Here is a 20,332-nt window from a genome sequence, read left to right as displayed (position 1 = left end):
TGATGAACTCTTCAGCGTGAGGAGAAAAGCGTCCCATTCCGCCTCGCCCCCGTCCTGTCCCGTCCAGTCCGGTTGCATCGCCCCCCGCTAATAACAACCTGCCGCCGTCACAGGGGGTTACCACGGCGACCGTACTGAAAACAGTTAAGATATTCGACACTCAGGTGTACGATTTCGATGACTTGGGAGTGAGTGACGTCCATGGTAACGAGGGTTTGAAAAGTACAATTTTATGGGGGGGTGGGGGCGGGGTAGTACTGTTTTCTCTCTCCCCTGTATAATGTTTTGACACTTTTTTTTTTTGTTTGTTTTTACGTGGGACATTTTTCCCAAATTAGTTCACCTTGAAAGAAAAAAAAAAGAAACATTGGGATTACACCTCATCACCTCCACTATCATTTACATAGAGATTATTGTTGGCACCTTTTGTCGGCATATTAATAACGCATCTCATTATTGCATGTTTGTTTATTACTACGTCGTTTGGTCATTTCGGTTGTTATTCGGCAATCTAAATATGTGTGTGTGTGTGTGTGTGTGTGTGTGTGTGTGTGTGTGTGTGTGTGTGTGTGTGTGTGTGTGTGTGTGTGTGTGTGTGTTTGAGAGTTTGTCCATGTGTGTGTGCGCGTCCTGATCTAGTCTGGCTTGTCACTGCTCGGGGCTCCCTGCTGGGTGAGTGTGTGCCAGTACTCCACTTTCTTTCCCTTGTTTTTCAGACACTCAAACCAGTGTCGGAGGCGTTGTCCGCTCGCTTTGATGCCCAGCTCCACCCCACCTGGAGAGAGAGAGAGAGAGAGAGAGAGAGGGGGAGACAGACAAAGAGAGAGAGAAAGATAGAGGGAGAGGGACGTAGTGAGAGGGACGCACAGCTGCAGAGGTAGAAAGGCAAGACAATCAGCTGGCGACAGGGGGGAAGGGAAGGAAAGTGAATGAGAGAAAAGTGAAGAGAAATACATGTACCCTTCACGCTGACATGGAGACGGAAAGATGGAGAGACAGACGGACGGACGAGCGGACGGACCAACTGACGAAGAGACAGAGAAAAAGACAGACACACAGAAAGACACGGGCAGAGAGACAGACAGACGGATCAACTGACGGAAAAGGCGGACGGGCAGACGGAAAAACGGACGTACAGACAGGCAGACAGGCAGACAGACAGACAGGAGGAGCTTGTGCTTCAGCGTTGTGGCACCGGACCAGGAGGAAGCTTCGAGGGTGAAAGTGAGGCCAGGTGACTCACAGCCGTGACTGTTAAAAACTGTTTTCCGTGGCTCTGAAATTGAAATGCCAGGCTTTTAGCCTCTCACTCTTCCCCCGGCACCTGGAACAACTACAAAAAATAAACAAAAAAAAAACAAAAACAAAAGAAAGGAAGAAAAGCCAACATGGCTCAGTTTCTTATCTGGGGCTCTGCGTCACCTGGTGGTAAACACTGCTGCTGGGGGGGGACGCGGGACACATCTCCAAACACTCCATTCATACCCTCCAGCTCCACCTGTCTCTCTCTCTCTCTCTCTCTCTCTCTCTCTCTCGCTCTCTCGCTCTCTCTCTCTCTCAGCACATGTTTGCACACGCGCGCACACACACACACACACACACACACACACACACACACACACGAACATACACACACACACACAAGCACAAGCAAATGCACACACACACACTGCCATTGCACGCATTTCACTCAGCAAAAGAATGGACGGACAGATGGGTGATCGAGGGATAGATGGATAGACCTTCATTCTCTCTCTCCTGTTCTTCCCCCCCTACCCCCGTCTCTCCCCTTCCTCTCTGCCTATCCCCCCCCCCCCCCCGTCTCTCTCTCTCTCTCTCTCTCCCCTTATTCTCTTTCTGAATATAGAAATGATTCAAGTAAGTGACGGAAGTATTTTACACAATGTGGCTTTAGTAGTAAGCGAAAAAAACCAACAAATCCTGCAACATTAGTTTCGATATTGGGAATAAGGTTTCATCTAAGAAGAGTGAGGTGGCAGGCAGCTTCAACAAATTCTTCACATCAGTGGTCAGTAGGCCGGTTGCAAACCCTCCAGGACAGTCTGGACAATGCAGGGGAGAGTTATATTCGGGAGTAGTATTCTGAGATAGGAGTGTAACCTGATGGCTTCTCTTTCGAGACGCTTTCCGAGGCAGAGGTGCTTGAGAAGTTATCCAATCTGAACGGCTCCAAAGCCACGGGCCTGGACAATATTCAACCTCGGTTCCTAAGAGATGCCGCTGAGTTTAGTACTCCATACGTCACCCATATTGCGAATCCGTCTATTAAGCATGGAACATTTCCAAACGATTTTGAAACTTGCTCAAGTTATTCCACTTTTTTTTTAGAAAGGTTTTAAATTAGACCAATGAAATGACGGACCAGTTTCTGTGTTGGGCGCTTTGTCAAAGAGAATTGGAAAAATAAGTTACGATCAAACCGACCAATGCCTGGCTTCACTTAAACTTCTCTATCAATTTTAGTCGTGTTTTTGCAAGTCCCATTCCACCGACACCTGTCTCCACTATTTAAGTGACCTTCAGGGACGCTCAGAGAAGCGTCCTCGGTCCTCTCTTTTTCCTTTTACGCGCTGATGATCTTAGGTCAGCCTGTCCATCTGAGCTGTTTAATAGGTTGTCACTCCATTTAGGGAAGAGCAAATCAATTGGTGTTTGGATCCGGAATTACATTAAAACAGTCCCCCTGGTTTTATTGTTAAAGTGGGTGACTTGGGCCTCTGTTAATGATCTCGACTGTACTTTGGGTCGACATTTGTCGGATGGAGGCCATGCCCAAAGGGTGCCAAGATTTTTGGCTAGAATTTCAATGTTTTTAGATAGGAGCGCAATGGTTACACTAGCTGGAGCCCTGATCCGACCCAATTTCGATTATGCTGGCTGTGCATGGTACAATGGGCACTAAGTTCTTTAAAAAATAGGCTTCAGATTTCTCAAAATAAATGAGTCAGGATTGTCCCACGAGAACGCACCTTGTAAGCTTGAACGTAGCAGATCGGGTGTCTGAATTGAGCATTGTTCATTGGGCTGTTTATGGTGGTGTTCCTATGTGCCTGAAGAACTACTTCCCCTGTGTGAGGGATGTTCATAGTTATTCCACTAGGGGCAGCCCCACTGATTTTGTTCCTCCTAGATTTAAGATTTAAGTCTATGGAGCTACCCATATTTTCGGAGTGAATTTGTCAAATAAATCAAATCTAATCTAATCCTCTCTCTCCCCTTCTTTCCCTTTCTCTCTCTCTCTCTCTCTCTCTCTCTCTCTCTCTCTCTCTCTCTCTCTCTCCCCCCTTCTTCACCCCTCTCTACCCTCTTCTTTCCCCTCCCCCTTCGTCTCTCCCCCCTTCTTCCCCTTCCTCTCTCCCTCTCTCCCCCTTTATTCCCTGTACCTCTTTCCCTTCACCACGCCCCACTCGCTCTCTCTCGCTTGCTCAACAGGTGGATCTTTATTTCAACCATCTGCAGGTACTTGTAAGCTTCCTATTTTTTTGAGAGGGATTGGGTGTCAGTTACAGTGCAACCCCAAGAAGCTTCAAATTGATTCAACAAAAGCGTGGATTAGACAGAATTGAACCAGCCGAGAGTTGTGTGTAACCCCATCAATTTAATTTAATCCCTCAGCTCCACCTTTCCACCCACCGACTAGAGAAGAAATGGCTCCTCCGAGATTTATTTCGACATGGCCTCCATTATATATATCGTTGGCGCGGATTAAAAACCCATCGTCCCTTCTTCGTATCTCACCCTCGGACATGAACACTCACGTCACGTTCACTGTGTCATGTCATCAGCTCACTCCCTCCCGTCCTTCTTTGCTCCAAAGTCCCAAATTACCTTCATTACACCCGCTGCTATGATAACGGCCATCGTAAAGAGTGTGAAGAGGATTGATGGTCTTCTATCCCGGCGAGGCTGAGGTTAATAACTAAATGAGCCTTATCGCATTATTTAGCCTCATTTGCGCACACACACACACACACACACACACACACACACACACACACACACACACACACGTACACACTTTTCCTACATGTGGCCACGGAGGCAACCAGCTGCCGTGGACCGCTTTGATCTCAAGGCCTCGTGGCGCCCACGGGGGTGGCAATCCATCCTCCGCTCCGTGCTTCCCTCCATTCCTCTGTGATTCCTCTGAGCTGCTTAGCGGTGCTATCTGCTCACTGAGGGCCGTGAAGGATAAGTTCCAAATAAAAGTGTTTCCTCCTTGATTTCTCACGCCTCCCCGCTTCCCCCTCTACTCCCACAATTTTTTTTCCTCTCCCACCATGAACATTTGACTCCCCCCTCCCTTCCCTCTTATCTCGCTTCTCTTCTCCTCACCCGAATTATTTTCCAATTGTCGGCAATTACACCACTTTCATTCTGACGCTCGTGTTCCCAACCTCCCTGTTCCCTTTCTTTCCTTCCTTCCTTCCTTCCTTCCTTCCTTCCTCTTGTCTTCCACCCATCCATTCATCCTCCTCTCCCAAGCCCCCGGTTGCCCCGGCGCCCTGGCCTGCCTGCCTACCTATGAAGTCATTGCTCATTCCCAAGTCGTAGTCCCACACGGAGATCTCCAGGGTCTTCTTCGCCAGCTGGTCCAGGGACACCTCGTACGAGAACTCCTGTGAAAGGTGGCGGTGCATTCGCATGAGCTCCCGGTAAACAGGGCGAGAGCGGAAAGAAACTGTGATATGATAATATAAAAGAGGGTCAGCAAGAAGAACAACATTCGAGAGCACATCAAAATGTCTATGACTGTGAATGGAAAGGGTTCGGTCGGATCTCAATTTCCCCAAGGGGACTTACTAAGAGTTCTTCCTTATCTTATCTTATCTTATCTTATCTTATCTTATCTTATCGGTATTGCTATGCCAGAGTCAGATACAACCCACTGGGACAATTTAAGCAGTTTCCAGTTGGTCATGGTGTTTGGCTGTTACGTCGTGAGGTCTTCCTGGGTCCTATAATTCTGATCTGAACCCCTATCGAACCCCAGGAATTCGTCCCAAGATCCGATTGGAACCGACCATTTACTGGATCCGAACGGATCCGATAATAAAAATTGCTCCACAAAATGCAGGTTTTCTACCCTGTCTAATGTCTAAGCTGCACTTAATGTTTGTTTGGTTTTTCCCTTGTAATCTTGTAAATCTGGCATAGGCACAATGACACAAAACAGACCCGGAACAATAGAATGAGCCACCACCAAACCCAAATGGCCATAATTAAACGTAGCCCCGAGACCCCTACAGGTCCCAGGTCGGGCCTCGGGTAGTTGGGTTTGGGGTAGACCCGTGAGGACCTCTAGTGTGCCGTGTGGTGTCGCGATGGGGCGAAGGTGCATGAATTTACCTCGTTAAACTCGGGGTTGAGGGTCTTTTTCTTCACCGTGGTCTTGTATTTGGACTTCTTCCCCATGTCGGGCTGCAGCATGCTGAAAAATCAGGTCAGCGAGAGGAGGATACGTGACTATGGGACGATTGCAAAAGGAGAGATAAAGAGAAAGTGACGGGGAAAGTAAATAAATCAATGGCTGGGGCCTGGACCGACCCTCAGGACATATCCGCAGACGTATTACACAGTTTGGAAGTGATGCAGAGTGGCTCTGGCCGGCGGTCAAAACCGACTCCCATAAAGGAACGGAACAGGAAGACATATTTAGTCGAGCAGCAACAAGGCAGGGTGTCGGAAGGAGGAGAAAAAGGGGGTCGCGGTAATTACGCAGCGCTGTATCGGCAGTGCCAAGTCTCGCATGCACTCATCCAGATAGTAGAACTCTCGTTTTTTCCGGGGAAAAAGATCAAAGTGAATACTCCACAACTTTGTCTTTCACCCCGACGTGACACCAAACCTCACCAGGATAGGCTCAGTGAAGGAGGAAACAAAGCACAATCAGGAAATTAGCAGGTTGTCTTCTTCCTTTGGGGGAGACAATGAAGAACCAAACCTTTTTCGCACAAAGCACAAGAACAAAACGTGTGTGTGTGTGTGTGTGTGTGTGTGTGTGTGTGTCTGTGTGTGTGTGTGTGTCTGTGTGTGGCAGACAGGAAAGAGAGAAGGAAGCAATCTAAAGATCCTAATCATGAGCTACATGCGGGCAGCGCCGCTCTCCGGCGGAGGAGGCAACAGAAGGAACCCCCGAGGGAAGAGCGAGGCATACATCCAGAATCAAGATGTTCGGCTCTGGAAGCGATCTGACTCCCCCCGCCGCAGTGGGACGCTCACCGGCCCAACAGCTGATGGATGAGACTGGGTTCCGAGGCTCACACACCCAAAACAGGAGGGTAGCGAGTGGGGGATGAGGATGGGGGGGTGATGTAGTACAAAGGTAGCTTTTCCTGAAACTGGACAGATACGCCCATCGGGAGGTCAATGCAAGAAATGGAGGAGAACCCACAATCTGTATTCAGTGCATAAAACTCACTCCATATTTTAAGGCAAAGCCAACATGATGTCACAGCAGACTGATTTTGTGGAGGAGTCATTTTTACTGTTACCGTTTTTATTGCTGTGCTGGAGTGTTTTTACCACTGTTCTGCCAAAATGGGTGACCTGCCAAATTGGGTTAAGCTATACTCTACGCATCTAAAAGATCAGCGTGCACAAAGATCACAAGATGGCTCAACACAAGATAATTGCAAAGTAATTGACGCACTTTATTGTATGTTTGAAAACAAATGTTTTGACAATGCTTGTATATAAATTTGAGAGCAATTAGGTCATCTCTAAAAGAATGACAAAAGCAGCCATTCTCATCTGCAGCGTCACACATTTGAGCAGGTCGCCCATTTGGGTGTAACACCGGTAACAACATGGCTGCACAGCATTAAGAATAGCACCAACAAAACAGCAAACAAAACAATACAGCCAAACATACTCTTAAAAAAATAACTCCTCGAATTACACTGGATTTGTCCCCCGTATAATTGCATTGAACTCCTGATGGGCTCATGGGGCGTGAGAGAAATGGTTGAAACCTACCTACGTACTGCTGGACGGAGAGAAAACAGGGATACATTAAAAAAATCGTAACTATTCCTTTAATATTTAGTATTATATAGTAATTATTTTGAATAGTTATCATGACAATTGTGATTATTGTTCTTCCTTCCACGGCTTGTGACCGCAAGGCATAGTCGCCGGTCCTGTGGGTGCTTCCAAGCCCAATTCAGAAATCCATTTACTTTTATTTTGAGTGAGCTCCACAGGTTTGTAACTTGCACAACTGCCGCAGATAACCTGATTGAGATTTAAATATGCTTTTAATAAGATATGTGGTTGTCAAATGTCCCTCTGTATATTTCACAGTTATAGCAGTGGTCACACCCGCATTCTTGGATTCTTTGTGATTTGTGATTTGATTTGTGATTGTTAGAATTCTGCTTAAACCATCCCTATAACTTTAATATAAAGAGCATATGAGCCCATTTCCCTTTATAAGTGTATTCTAGCTGTGAAGTACCTTTCGAAATATAGAGAAAAGAAAGAAGCAAGTAGGTGAGAAGGAGGTTGAGGTTGGTTGTTGGAGTTGGTTGAGAAGATTACGATTATTCTATCGGGATTATACGGCGAATATAATGAATGAAAGGCGGAACGGGGTGAGGAAGGGGTGTTTATGGCAGAGAATAAACAGCAAATAAAAGCCATGGCAGAGGAAAAACAACAAACACGGTTGTGGGGAAAAAAGAAAGTCAAGCACAAAGGAGAACGTCTCAAAGTGAAGCTAGAGAAGAGGAAGGGAGGTGGGGCGAGAGGGCGAGGGAATAGTTTTAGTTTGAAAAGGGAGAGAGAAGATAAGAAAAGAAAGCCCAGTCAGCAGAAACGGCACTCTGAGCTCACATGTCTCCCGTAGAGGTCTATTTTTGAGTTGGGCTTAAGAGAAATTGTTTAAAATTTCAGGGACAAAATGGATTTCATCTGGAGGTAGTGAACTCATTTAGTCTTCAAACCCCAGACGGAACTCGCTAATTCCCTTCTTTTCAACTGGAGCCCAAATTAGTTTGGACGTAATTCTATTCATCATGGATTGAGAGAGAGAGAGAGAGAGAGAGAGAGAGGGCCAATTAGAAGAGGGTTCGGTGGCAGCCAAATTCAGGAATTAATAATTCAACGTGTGATTAAAACTGTATTTGTAAATAAATAAATTGCGTGCAGATAAAATCGTTCGGGAAAAATGCAATAATTAACACTGAGCACAAACTATGCGTACAAAAATGTAGCCATAGGTACAAAAATGTTAAAGGTAAAAAATGTGTGGTGCGGTATAACCCCCCCTCCCTCCCCAAACGCATTAACACATGATGAAGTAGGTCAGGAAAACAATGACAACAATGATATTCCATTTCTAACATAGGGAAATTATTAATCGTCTGACTGCGTTTCCTGTTAGAATTAACGAGGGGCTATTTTTTTCCCGTTATTTGACTTAATTTCAATTATTTGTTTGTTTTAGTTCCTATTTGTTCATGCGTATCATTTTTTAATTAGTTTGTTGATTGGTTCCTGTATACGGCACGCATGGCCCCGCAAACGGAACATCGCCGTTTCGTGTCGTTCGCTAATCCTGAGAAATGAAGAGTCCTCCTCGGTACCTCGAGTACAGAACCAAACTGGGCAACGTGTTGAAGTGCTTAAGACACAGCGTTAAAGTGGTAATCCGTAAGGTTATTTAATTAAAAATCATCCCATATTTGAAACTTTAATTTTAACCTTAACTTCATAAGAAACAGTCATTCGATGTATTTGCATTACTGCTGTGTTTCCATAACATGCTGTTTTCCATTATTGGTGGCGCCACTGACAATAAGTGACAAGCAGCCGCGGTGAATTTGATAAGGCAGCGTAGCTAGTTCTGTCGATACGGATGAACATGTACAAAAAAGGATGAAAAAATATCCCCACCACCTCAAATGACCAAGAAAAAAAAAAATAAAAAAAATCAATGCATCAGAAGAAGACATTCTTATGGAATAGCAGAGTGAAAGAAAGGGACATATGGATTGACACTTTAAATATTAGACTAAAGATTAGAATCGACATTGTAGCTCCTGAATCATTGCAGACATGGTCGTTTGCAGTAAATCCGTATAAAAAAAATGAAAAAAAACAGACGAATTTGACTGAAAACCAAGGACCCGTGGCAGACAGGCTGTCAAAAGTATTAAACGACCAAACCCCCCGAAACAAACACGGTGATCAGACACGAAATCAGGGCGGCACAAGCTGGAGCTGGATAAAAATACGAAAAGAGACAAGAGCAAGTAACGCAAATCCAGTTCAATAGAGACAACAAAGGGCAAAATCGACAGAAGAAGCGATAGCAGCGCGCAAAGTGGAAAGCTGCAGATAGACGGGGAGGAACAGGTGGGTGCGCCGAACAAACAAACGGGTGACTTTCCATTGCATCGTGCGTCAAAATGACGGATAATGCAAACAATGCGCCCAGAGCACAGAAATCGGGTGGAGCAAAAACATGGAAAGCGGATCCTAATGTTCTGAGCCCAAAATGTTCCACCTCTCGCAGGAACAACACTCTGACTTGCGTCAGGATTTCTACTACTTCCTTTCCACCTCTGGCCGTGACACAGAAACCCAGAACTGGTATTCCCACGGCTTTGGTGTTGGCTCTGCCCTCACAACCTCTCCTCTGTTCCACTTCATCCGGCGCTACTCACATCTTGACGAAGGGGTCAGAGTAGCCGTTGGAGTCCATGGCGGCCAGGTGGGCACAGCGTATGATGCCCACGAGCAGCGTGCCCTTCTCCGTGTTGTAGCAAAGTGACACCAGGATGCGACCGCGCTGCAGAAATAGAGCAAAAGAACCCGTTTTCATACAGAGACAAAGCCGGTGGAGCCCAGATTCCTTATTGGTTCTAATTTTAAGTGTTAAATTCTCTGGCTAAAAAATATCTGAAATACTGTTTGGAAAAATATAAATAAATGTATTAAAAATATTAAATATTGTGGGGAAAAACACAAAAATTAAAAAATGAACAACGAGAAATATTTTAAATTAAAATGTATGAAAATATTCAATAATAGGGAAAAAAATTGAAATATGAAATAGTGTTAGGAATCCATGTGTCAATAGACAACACATCGAACAGTATCACTGAAAAGTAAAAACACTAGTGTTACTGGTGCAGTCCTAAGAAAACACCCAGGTTATGCATTTTACCTACAGAATGTGGTTATTTGCATTGGGAAAAAAAAAAGTGGAATACAGCATAAACATTTGCCATTAACCTCTTTTATTCATTTCACGTTAAGAAAAGGAAAGTCGTTCTGAAACAATCTAGTCCTTTTCTGTCTTTGTCCCGATGGCCGCTGTGCCAAAAAATGGGTTTATTAAATAGATACGCGATCAATAACCAGATAACAGATTAAACAGATTAATCAAGTCATTAAAATTGGTTCCTTTGTAGGTTATTAAAATCGAAAGGTGCATTAGCGGCAACGGAGAAGATGGAGGAAGGAGTTCAGCGCAGGCGATAGTTATTTTAGAGGAGGAGGAGGAGGAGGATACCTCTTCCTCTGCCACAGGTGCTCCCGACTCCACCGTTTGATTGTTAGCTTCTTTATTCTGATGGAGAGAGAGAGAGAGAGACAGAGAGAGGGGGGGAGGGAGAGAGGGGGGGAGGGAGAGAGAGAGAGAGACAGAGAGAGAGAGAGAGAGAGAGAAGGAGTTAATGGAGAAAAACTGGGAGCGCAAGGGAATGAAGTCTGTGGTTGAATATAAATGGCTCCGTTGCAATAAATTCTGACACATCTGTCTGCACAAGCGCACTGCATGCAGCGTGTACACAGATTGAGGTATAGCTGGTTTATGGGGTCATCTAGAAACGTGATCAGTTGAGATTTTGTCGATTTAAAAGCTGGAAAAGAGTGTTGAATATAAAATGCTTAAAAAAGGCGTTAATAGGACACTCAGATTATGAGGACACAAAATGTCCTGATAATACGAATGTCCTATTGATGATGGTGTGTTTTCAAGTGCAATGTCCTTTGAAACCATATACGCACACATGCGCACGCACGCACGCACGCACGCACGCACACACACACACACACACACACACACACACACACACACACTGTGTGGTTTATGGGGACATCTCGAAAAACCTTTAACATGATTAGTTACAATTATGTACACTTAAGACGTCACTTAAAAATTGGTAAACATGAGCCTGAAATGTAGGACATTTTCAAGTATAAAATATTTAGAACTGCCCTGCTTAAAACATTCATAGGACACTCAGATTTTGTTGGACGCAAGATGTCCTCACAATCCCTCACAATGTCATGTTAATGCTGGTGTGTATTAAGGTGTGTTGTCCTTTTAAACCGTAGAGTACGCACGCACGCGCACGCGCGCGCACACACACACACACACACACACACACACACACACACACGCACGCTCTCTCTCTGTACCTGTGCAATTCTCTCCAGGCCCATGTTGTATCTTTTGTTCTCTCCCTCTTTCAGTTTCTTCAGAGCCACTCGCACCTCTCCGATGAATTCGTTTCTTCCCAGTCGGTCCATGTCGCACACGCACAGCCTGCAGGGCCCCCCACGCCCCAAGCCCCAGACACACACACACACACACACACACACACACACACACACACACACACACACACACACACACACACACACACACACACACACACATGCACACAAACAGAATAAGGTGTCAAGACAAAGGGAGCATTGAATCGTTAGCTAGATAGATGGATAGATAGATTGATGGACAGAGAGATAGAGAGAGAGAGAGAGATAGAAAATGTGTGAAGGTCCTGTGATGGTGTGAAAGACATTGTGACATGTGGAATAACGCCTGGACTCGCTCTCTCTCTCTCTCTCTCTCTCTCTCTCTCTCTCTCTCTCTCTCTCTCCCTCTGTTGGAATATTCCCTCTGTGCCTAACTAGAGGGCCTGTCATTGTATTCTCTTCTATTCTCTGCTGCTCTTTGACCTTATTTCCTCCACCCTTCTCTTTCTCTTGCTCTCTTTCCTTCCTTCATGATTTTATTTACCGACACATACTGTACACAACCGCACAAATGTACACACACATGTATGCTCACTTGATTGGTTCAGACACACGCATGCACATCCATATAGGAAACACATGCACATACACATTCATGCACAATGCACATGCACAACAAACTCACAGAGAAACATGCGGAGATGTAGAGGAAACTATGTGGAAACACACACACACACACACACACTCACATGCACACACTCTCTAATTTCGGAAGTACAACAAACTTACACATAACACACAAACCCAGAGATGCACAATGCACACGCACAACAAACTCACAGAGAAACATGCAGAGATGTAGAGGCAACTATGTGGAAACACACACACACACACACACACACTCACATGCACACACTCTCTAATTTCAGAAGTACAACAAACTTACGCATAACACACAAACCCAGAGATGCACAAGCGACTATGTACACACATACCCCCACACACGCACACACACACACACACACACACACACACACACACACACACACACACACACACACACACACACACACACACACACACATACACACAATCTCACACAAGCACACACAAACAGGCCATAAACAGAGATGCACAAACAACTATGTACACACACACACACACACACACACACACACACACACACACACACACACACACACACACACACCCACACACACACACACACACACACAAGCACACACAAACAAGCCATAAACAGAGATGCACAAACAACTATGTACACACACACACACACACACACACACACACACACACACACACACACAAGCACACACAAACAAGCCATAAACAGAGATGCACAAACAACTATGTACACACACACACACACACTCACACACACACACACACACACACACACACACACACACACACACACACAAGCACACACAAACAAGCCATAAACAGAGATGCACAAACAACTATGTACACACACACACACACACACACACACACACACACACACACACACACACACACACACACACACACACACACACACACACACGTGCATTTTCCATATGCACACACACACACCAACAAGTCATAAACATGGAGATGCACAAGCAACTACGTGCACACACACACACACACACACATGTGCACTCTCCATAAGCACAACAAACGCTCACAAACACACAGAAACGCAGAAATGCACAGGAAACCACGTACACACACACACACACACACACACACAAACACTCGCGTGTACTCCATATGCACAACAAACTCTCACACACACACACACACACACACACACACACACACACACACACACACACACACGCACACACACACACACACACACACACACACTCACACACACACAGCTTTTCTAGTTGTTTGACATTTGGACATTTGACACATTGGTTGCAGTGTTTTAGTCATGAGCATCTGCAGAACCAGCTCTGGAGTAGCTCTGCGCTGAGAGGTGTTGGCTGTTTGTCTTATTGTGACATACGCACATGGCCGTGAAATGAGTGACACCCCATGCAGACGTTCTCACGGTGGTGTTGTTGTCAGAAAGAGAGTTAAAAAACACCCAGATGTCCACAGAATCTGTCATGTAATGTCAGATATCGCTGCTGAATTTGAAACACAAGACCTGACATTACAATGTGTGTGCTTCACAGAATATTTAGTAGTTTCCTCAGATAGAACCATGTCCCTGCCAAGCTCTATTACACTTGAGGGCCTGGACGCTTCGATTGAATGCATTAAACTGAAATGGGTTTGGGTATTTGCTGTGATTAATCACAATCGCTTTTTTTTTTTTCTTAATACTGAAGCTTATAATAACGGATATTTAAATGTAAAATCACAGAATAACACAAAGGAACCATATTTCAATTCAAATACTATGGTTTGATAGCATCTGTGGCAGTTCCACAGCCCACACGCCCCCCAAGTGGCGTTTTCAGGGCCCTCCAGCACAGAGATATAGACGATGGAGTAGAAAACACAAGTTTATTGTCGAGAGGGGGATAGATGGAACAGGCCCTGGAACAGATGGACGGCATGCATGTCATGTCTTACCACACCATCCCCACACCACAGCAGCTTTTTATCCATGACCAGAGATTCCCTCCTATGAACTACAGACTTCCAAATGAAACCATGAAGGCCATCAACATTGACTGCCAACTTGAAAGGCATATTTCTTAAATGCACTAACAGAAATAATAACGAAACCCGGGCCTATATGTTAAAGTGCCAGTTGAATTTCAAAACAACCAAAGCTATTAAATTAGATATCTGCTGAGAAGGCAATCATTTCTTATATACACTAATATAGATGGTAATTAAGGTATGATTAAACAATTAATATGATTTTTTCAAATGTACAAGAATATATCCATTGCATGTTTTTCTTTATTGAATAATCAAACCACAAATTACTCATAACAAAAAATACTCAAAAAACACTTTATTACAGAAACAGCTCAATACTGTATATGCACATATATAGATTGTGGATTTCTCCTCCGAGGATCCACGGAGAAGAAACGGCACCAAATACCGCCTCTTAATAGCTGGCGCTAAAACGCCTTAACAAGGCAAAATGGACCACGTCAAATATAAATGCGTTCCAAATACCTGCTTTAACACCGAAGAAATGGCCACGTTTAGACGACCAAAATGAACACCTGACACAGCCAATACTGCAGTGTTTTGGCATATATTTGCATGTTAATAGAACAACGGGGCATGTTATTACGTACATCTACGCATGTTTCAGAGAGCGCGGAGATGAGAAGTTATATCCATGAGATGCTGATGTATCGCTTACGTTCTACAAATATAAACAATGAACGCTAAACTCACCAGCTAATTCAACTATGGTAATAAACAAACAGACTCCAAATGCGTTATAACAGTTATAACAGTTATAACAGTTATAGTAGTTATATCAGTTATAATAGTATAACAGTATAACAGTTATAACAGTTATAACAGTTATATTAGTTATAATACAGTAGAGAACTCTACTTTCAGAGGTTGATATATGACGTCTCAGTTATCCAGACTGTGAATCAAGGTCTTCACGGTGCTGTAACCGTGATCCACTGTGTTTTCCTCTCGCTGTGGACCGGTTGCCGCCCCGGGCGATGGGGCTTGGTCGGGTTAAATTGTGTATAAATAATAACATATTCACTTTAAATGAAGTATCTTATTTTTCACGTGCTTTTTCACCTGAGCATTTCTCATGCTCAGGTGACTTCAAATTTGAAATTTCACTGAATATATGTATGAAAGTATGTATATGTACGTGATGAATAAACCTCTTGAATCTTGCTCATATGTTCGACCAATCACCGTGGACTTAAGGTCTGGACCAGTCACCGTGCTCTTACATCACTGAATGTCCCTCTTGTGTCGTTTCGTTCAAATGTCCCTCAAGAACGGTATTTTAACAATTGCGATCGCTCGCTTCGACTTATATAACTTCGGATGATGATGTCACAAAGTGCACCACTCCTGAAACGAATCAAATCGCGTCAACGTTCTTCTACTTCCAGTAAGAAACATTTCAGTTAAACAGTTCACTCATTTCTGCTCCAGATGTACATTGATATTGGTCGAACCTCGAACAGCAAGGTGTCTGAAACGTCCTGGTTTTAACAAGACCTCAACCATGTCTGTGCGTACTGAGGTTGACATGTTTCAAATACTTTTAGCTCAAAAGATTCCAAGAAGATTAAAAATTATAAAAATCTGAGCAAAGCTAGGTTATAATAAGCCTAATAATAATAATAATAATAATAATAATAATAATAATAACAATCCCATTATAAGAAGACAAAAAAATAGTAATAATAATGAAAAAAACAAGCAATTTATTCAATCTATCAATCTCAATTTCAGTTTTCAGTCATCAATTTAGAGACATTGAAGGAACACCATCATTCCTCAGTGAATGCCTTAAAATTGTTATTTCCATTGAATTATTAGTCCTGAATAAAAGACAATAATTTGGCGATAACTTATTTATATGAAGATTAATACAATTGAAACTTAAATTTCACGAAAGAAACGTGTGGAAGTGAGGACAGAACCTGCAGGGGACGTTGTTATGGACAAAGCGAAAATATACTTTTGTTGCCGAAAATGGCCCTTGTGGGTTTGGTTGTCTGTCACATCCAAGAGCTTTACTGGATTTCCCCCTCACGATCAATACAGTGTTTCATTTCATCTTATATCTCTGATCTCGGTTGCATCTGTCATTCATTATTCAGGAATCAAATCTGCATTTGTGTGCCGATGACAGCACTGTCCCAGCCTACTGGTCATAGTGACGTCCCAGCTCTTATAAATCCATAAATAAGAGTTAGACAGAAAACACAGTTTGTTATCGGAGCGATGGTTACTTACTGCTATTATTTTGTTATGGCGCTGTTATTTATGTTTCTTTACTTTTCATTATTTTGGTTATTACTGTTGCTGAAATGACACTAAAGATTCCTGTTTTAAATATTTGCATGAGATTCTACGTTTGAAATACTCCACATCTGCTCCTCTGGCTAAGCTGTGGAGTTCTCAATCAGCTGCAGCAGTAGTTGTTGATGTATTATGCTACATTGCTGAAAACTCGGAAATTGGTAATTCCAAGCTAAATGTGCATGTTTTCTGTTTGTAAATAGCTGCATCTTTTATGCAACTGCAAATAAGCAACCTCGTTAATTGAAAAAAACGTTAACTTACTATTATAAACTTCCCTGACAGTACGAATCCATTGGAAAGGGAAATAAACTATTATGAGAATTATTTGAGAATTATATGAGTTACTTGAAATTTTCTGAGTAGTTCAAGGCTAATAATCAGAGACCAATCTTTCGAGAGAAATTAGGATTGAAAATAATTTGCTGAGGAATGATTGTAATCCCGAATTATTAATTTACATATTTTTATTAAAATGCATTTTGCCTTTTTATTATTGCTATTTTATTGCCTTTTAATATAAGGTATTAATGTAAATCACTTTGAGTTGTATATTGTGTATAAAAGGTGCTATACAAATATATTTATTGTGTTTTATTTTACTTTTTTTGTTGTGATTTATTTTTGCCATTTTTGAGGGGGATTTAGGCGCTCTGTTCAATATGTTTATGTGCTTTTGGAGATGGATGAACCATGTCCCAGTTAACCTGCATTTCAAAGGCAGTTGCTGTATTTTGTGTGTATATTACTTGGTTAATTCACATTATCCAGTCATATTTATTATTTATTGATTTTCAAATCACGGGTACGTAGAAAATTAGAACTTATTTTATGAGGCATGTAGTGTTGTGTTGATTAAAAGCTTTTATCTAAAATCAATTCGAAAACGGCTTTGAGTACGGCTTGTATGTCAGGCTGGATGATTCGTGCAGAAATGTAAATGTTCAATATTTCCAAACAGAAACCGACTTCAAACTGCTGCAGCTGTCACATCAGAGATGTTCCACTAATGACGAAAGCAGAGAAAGTATTAAATATTCTCAGAATGCTAAAAAAAAAAAAATCACTTCAGGTGATTATAATAATACATTAATGCACATGAATTCCTGAAAGATTAATGTGTCTTTAATACTGTGCAGATCGATTTTTGGGAGTCAATAAGTCACACAACATTAAATGGATTTTTAAAATTTCCCCAGAGGGATGTGTGCATCTTTATTTTTGGCAAAATTGCATCATAGAAATAATCTTTCAAAGAGTCACAGGCGTTGTTCAAGCTGTATTAGGATACATCTTTAGGAAAAAATAGGAACTCTGTGTTAATTCTTTACTTACTGTATTCCTGAGAAGAAATCCAAACATCCACTAAAACGATACCAGTATATCAGAACTCATTCCTATTGTTTGAACACAAATATACATTTACTTTAATTTGATACCATATCACCAAAGATATACCATGACAAGATATGGCTTTTAAACATTTTTAGCACATAAGGTTTTTTCTTACTGTCCTTAAAAAACGACTGCTACTATTTCACGTTGCATATTAGGAAACTTTTTCATGTGAATATGAATATTGCGTCGGCTGCTTTTAGTAAATCATAAAACATGGAGGGAGCTCCAAGTGGATAACAGAGAAATGTTGGGCCTCCGATGCTGTGGGTCTCCGTTGTGTTTTATTATGTGTTCCCAGTCATTGGGGATATTCTGTTGGTGAGGGCTGTGTTGTTTGCGTTTGGAGGGTGACCCGGACTGCGTTGACTGCTGTTGCTGACTAGGACAGGGCCGTGACGTTGACTGACCTAGCAGGTTGTGGCCTCAGGGGCTCTGATGTGTGTTGTCTGTAAAAATAAACGGGAACTGCCCCTGCTGGTCGTGCGGTGTATGGGACGCAGGCGGTGGCTTATAAAAGAACGCTCTGTCTCGACTAATTAATTTGTTTCACGGCGTAAGCTCGCCTCAGTATCTCTTACCAATGTCCAATGAACCCCATGAACCCACGTGGGGTCGCGATCCTGAGGTTGAGATCGTCGGGCTTATAACATCGATCGGTCATCATGTAAGTAATATAGTCTGTTCGAGCAAGCACACTTTTGTGCCTTGTGCAGTTAAGTGAAATCTTACTTTTTTCCATTTGCTCAATTTCCCCCCACCTTTTTATAGATCTATATATTTTTTTGTCCTCATTAGTATTTTAATTTCTCATATCTTTTTATTTTTCTATTTCTTTGTCATTAGGTTCAGTATGTTGAACTTCTCGTGGACGTTGTGAAGCTCTAGGTGTTGCATTGCATTTATGCTTTGTTAATACGTGTCAAATGATCATACCAAATTTTCTATGTAAACCTGAAAAACCCATAAATAAAGCATTTGGAAATAAAATACTAAAATATGATATTATTTAAATTATATAGGCATATTTTCTGCTTTAGAAGAAGAAGAAGAAGAAGAAGAAGAAGAACAATTATTAACTATAACATACATTTTGTATCCGTTTATGTGTACTGTGTGTTTTGTCTGCCTGTTTGTTGTAAATAAACACCTCAAACATTCGTGGGTGAAATGTCATCAGGTTTTGTGTCGGCTTCACACTACTAATTTATTATGCCGGCACGACAGTCCTCTGTAGCTTCACCTGCCCATTATCTGCACATTAGCAGCAGCATTAAATTGATAATTAACAAACAAGCTCAAAATGGCAGAGTTTAATAACCTTGTGGGCTTACGTAGACAAACGAGTAAACAACTGGGTTTCCAAAGGAATAATAGTAAAAGTAAGAGTAAAAGTACATTAAATTCAATTCAATAAAACTTTATTCATCCCTGACGGGCAATTTGATTCTGAGCATAATAAAACACAGTAAAAACAAACAAACAGACACAGACAAATGCACCTGTGCTGTGGTACGGCTGGCAGTGCAGTTGCAATTAGAAGTAATAATAATAATAAATATAGCTGCAGGCAGCAATACACGGGTCCAGGTTAGTCGAATGAGTTCCCGTAAAACACACGATCACTTCGTATCGACACCGATTCCAAATTTATCAAGTTCCCATGGAACGTAGCATCAGTTTGTGCTGTCACTTGTGTTTACGTCAGCATTACTACTAGGAAGAGTTATATACGAGAATTTTCCGACTTTCCCTTGAACGCAGCATCAGCTGACGTAATGACGCGGGGACATGCAGGTTTACTACTACAAGCCGATACACTTGTTGTGTGTTATGACTTTATCCTAAAAGTTAGAAGGTGGCTATCTACAACCTGTAGTCCACAGAGTCCTGCCTCACAGTGTCTCTGTGGAAGAAAATCGCTCCATCTGTGGAAGTTCCGAACAACACAGGTCCCCTTCAAACGGATTAAACACTGCATTTCCCTGAGAGACATTTCATCAACTTTTTTAACTTTTGGGACTAAAATAAAACCAACACGATTCAGACCCGTTACTCTGAAGCTGCAAGTGAACTCCATGTGTGAGGACACAACCATGGAATATGTTTTGGACTGTTTTAGACTTCTACAGTTTGTATGTTATGACTGGATCGAATGCCACAAAATGAAGAGGGACACAACGCCGCATCTAACAGTGGGATAGATGCGAACAGAATGCGTTTGTTTACAAAAAGGACAAAGGAGATCAGACGAAAAACCTGCCAACGTCAAGCAGGTCAGGGGTTACACACACGCTCACACACACACACACACACACACACACACACACACTACACACACACACACACACACACACACGTGCAGATTGCAATCACTACAGAGCGATGGAGTGTACTCCACGCACCTCACACAGTGCGAATGCGT

The 20,332-nt window shown here is 42.6% G+C and overlaps 1 protein-coding gene across 1 annotated transcript in view; it reads right to left on the bottom strand.

Moving 5' to 3' along the window:
* Positions 1–635: 635 nt before the first annotated feature.
* Positions 636–20,332, bottom strand: part of doc2g (double C2-like domains, gamma) — a gene marked incomplete at both ends in the record, with an annotated part of 35,996 nt that continues 16,299 nt past the window's right edge. Inside the window, 6 exons of the mRNA XM_079999486.1 lie at positions 636–775; positions 4,544–4,640; positions 5,371–5,452; positions 9,693–9,817; positions 10,544–10,600; positions 11,455–11,581. Of these exons, the coding sequence (XP_079855612.1) occupies positions 636–775; positions 4,544–4,640; positions 5,371–5,452; positions 9,693–9,817; positions 10,544–10,600; positions 11,455–11,581 (628 nt within the window). The remainder of the gene's footprint in view (positions 776–4,543; positions 4,641–5,370; positions 5,453–9,692; positions 9,818–10,543; positions 10,601–11,454; positions 11,582–20,332) is intronic.

The sequence above is a fragment of the Zeus faber genome, assembly GCF_960531495.2.
Source record: "Zeus faber genome assembly, chromosome: 4".
In the NCBI taxonomy this organism is placed as follows: Eukaryota; Metazoa; Chordata; class Actinopteri; order Zeiformes; family Zeidae; genus Zeus; species Zeus faber.
This window is presented reverse-complemented; position numbering and strand designations above follow the sequence as displayed.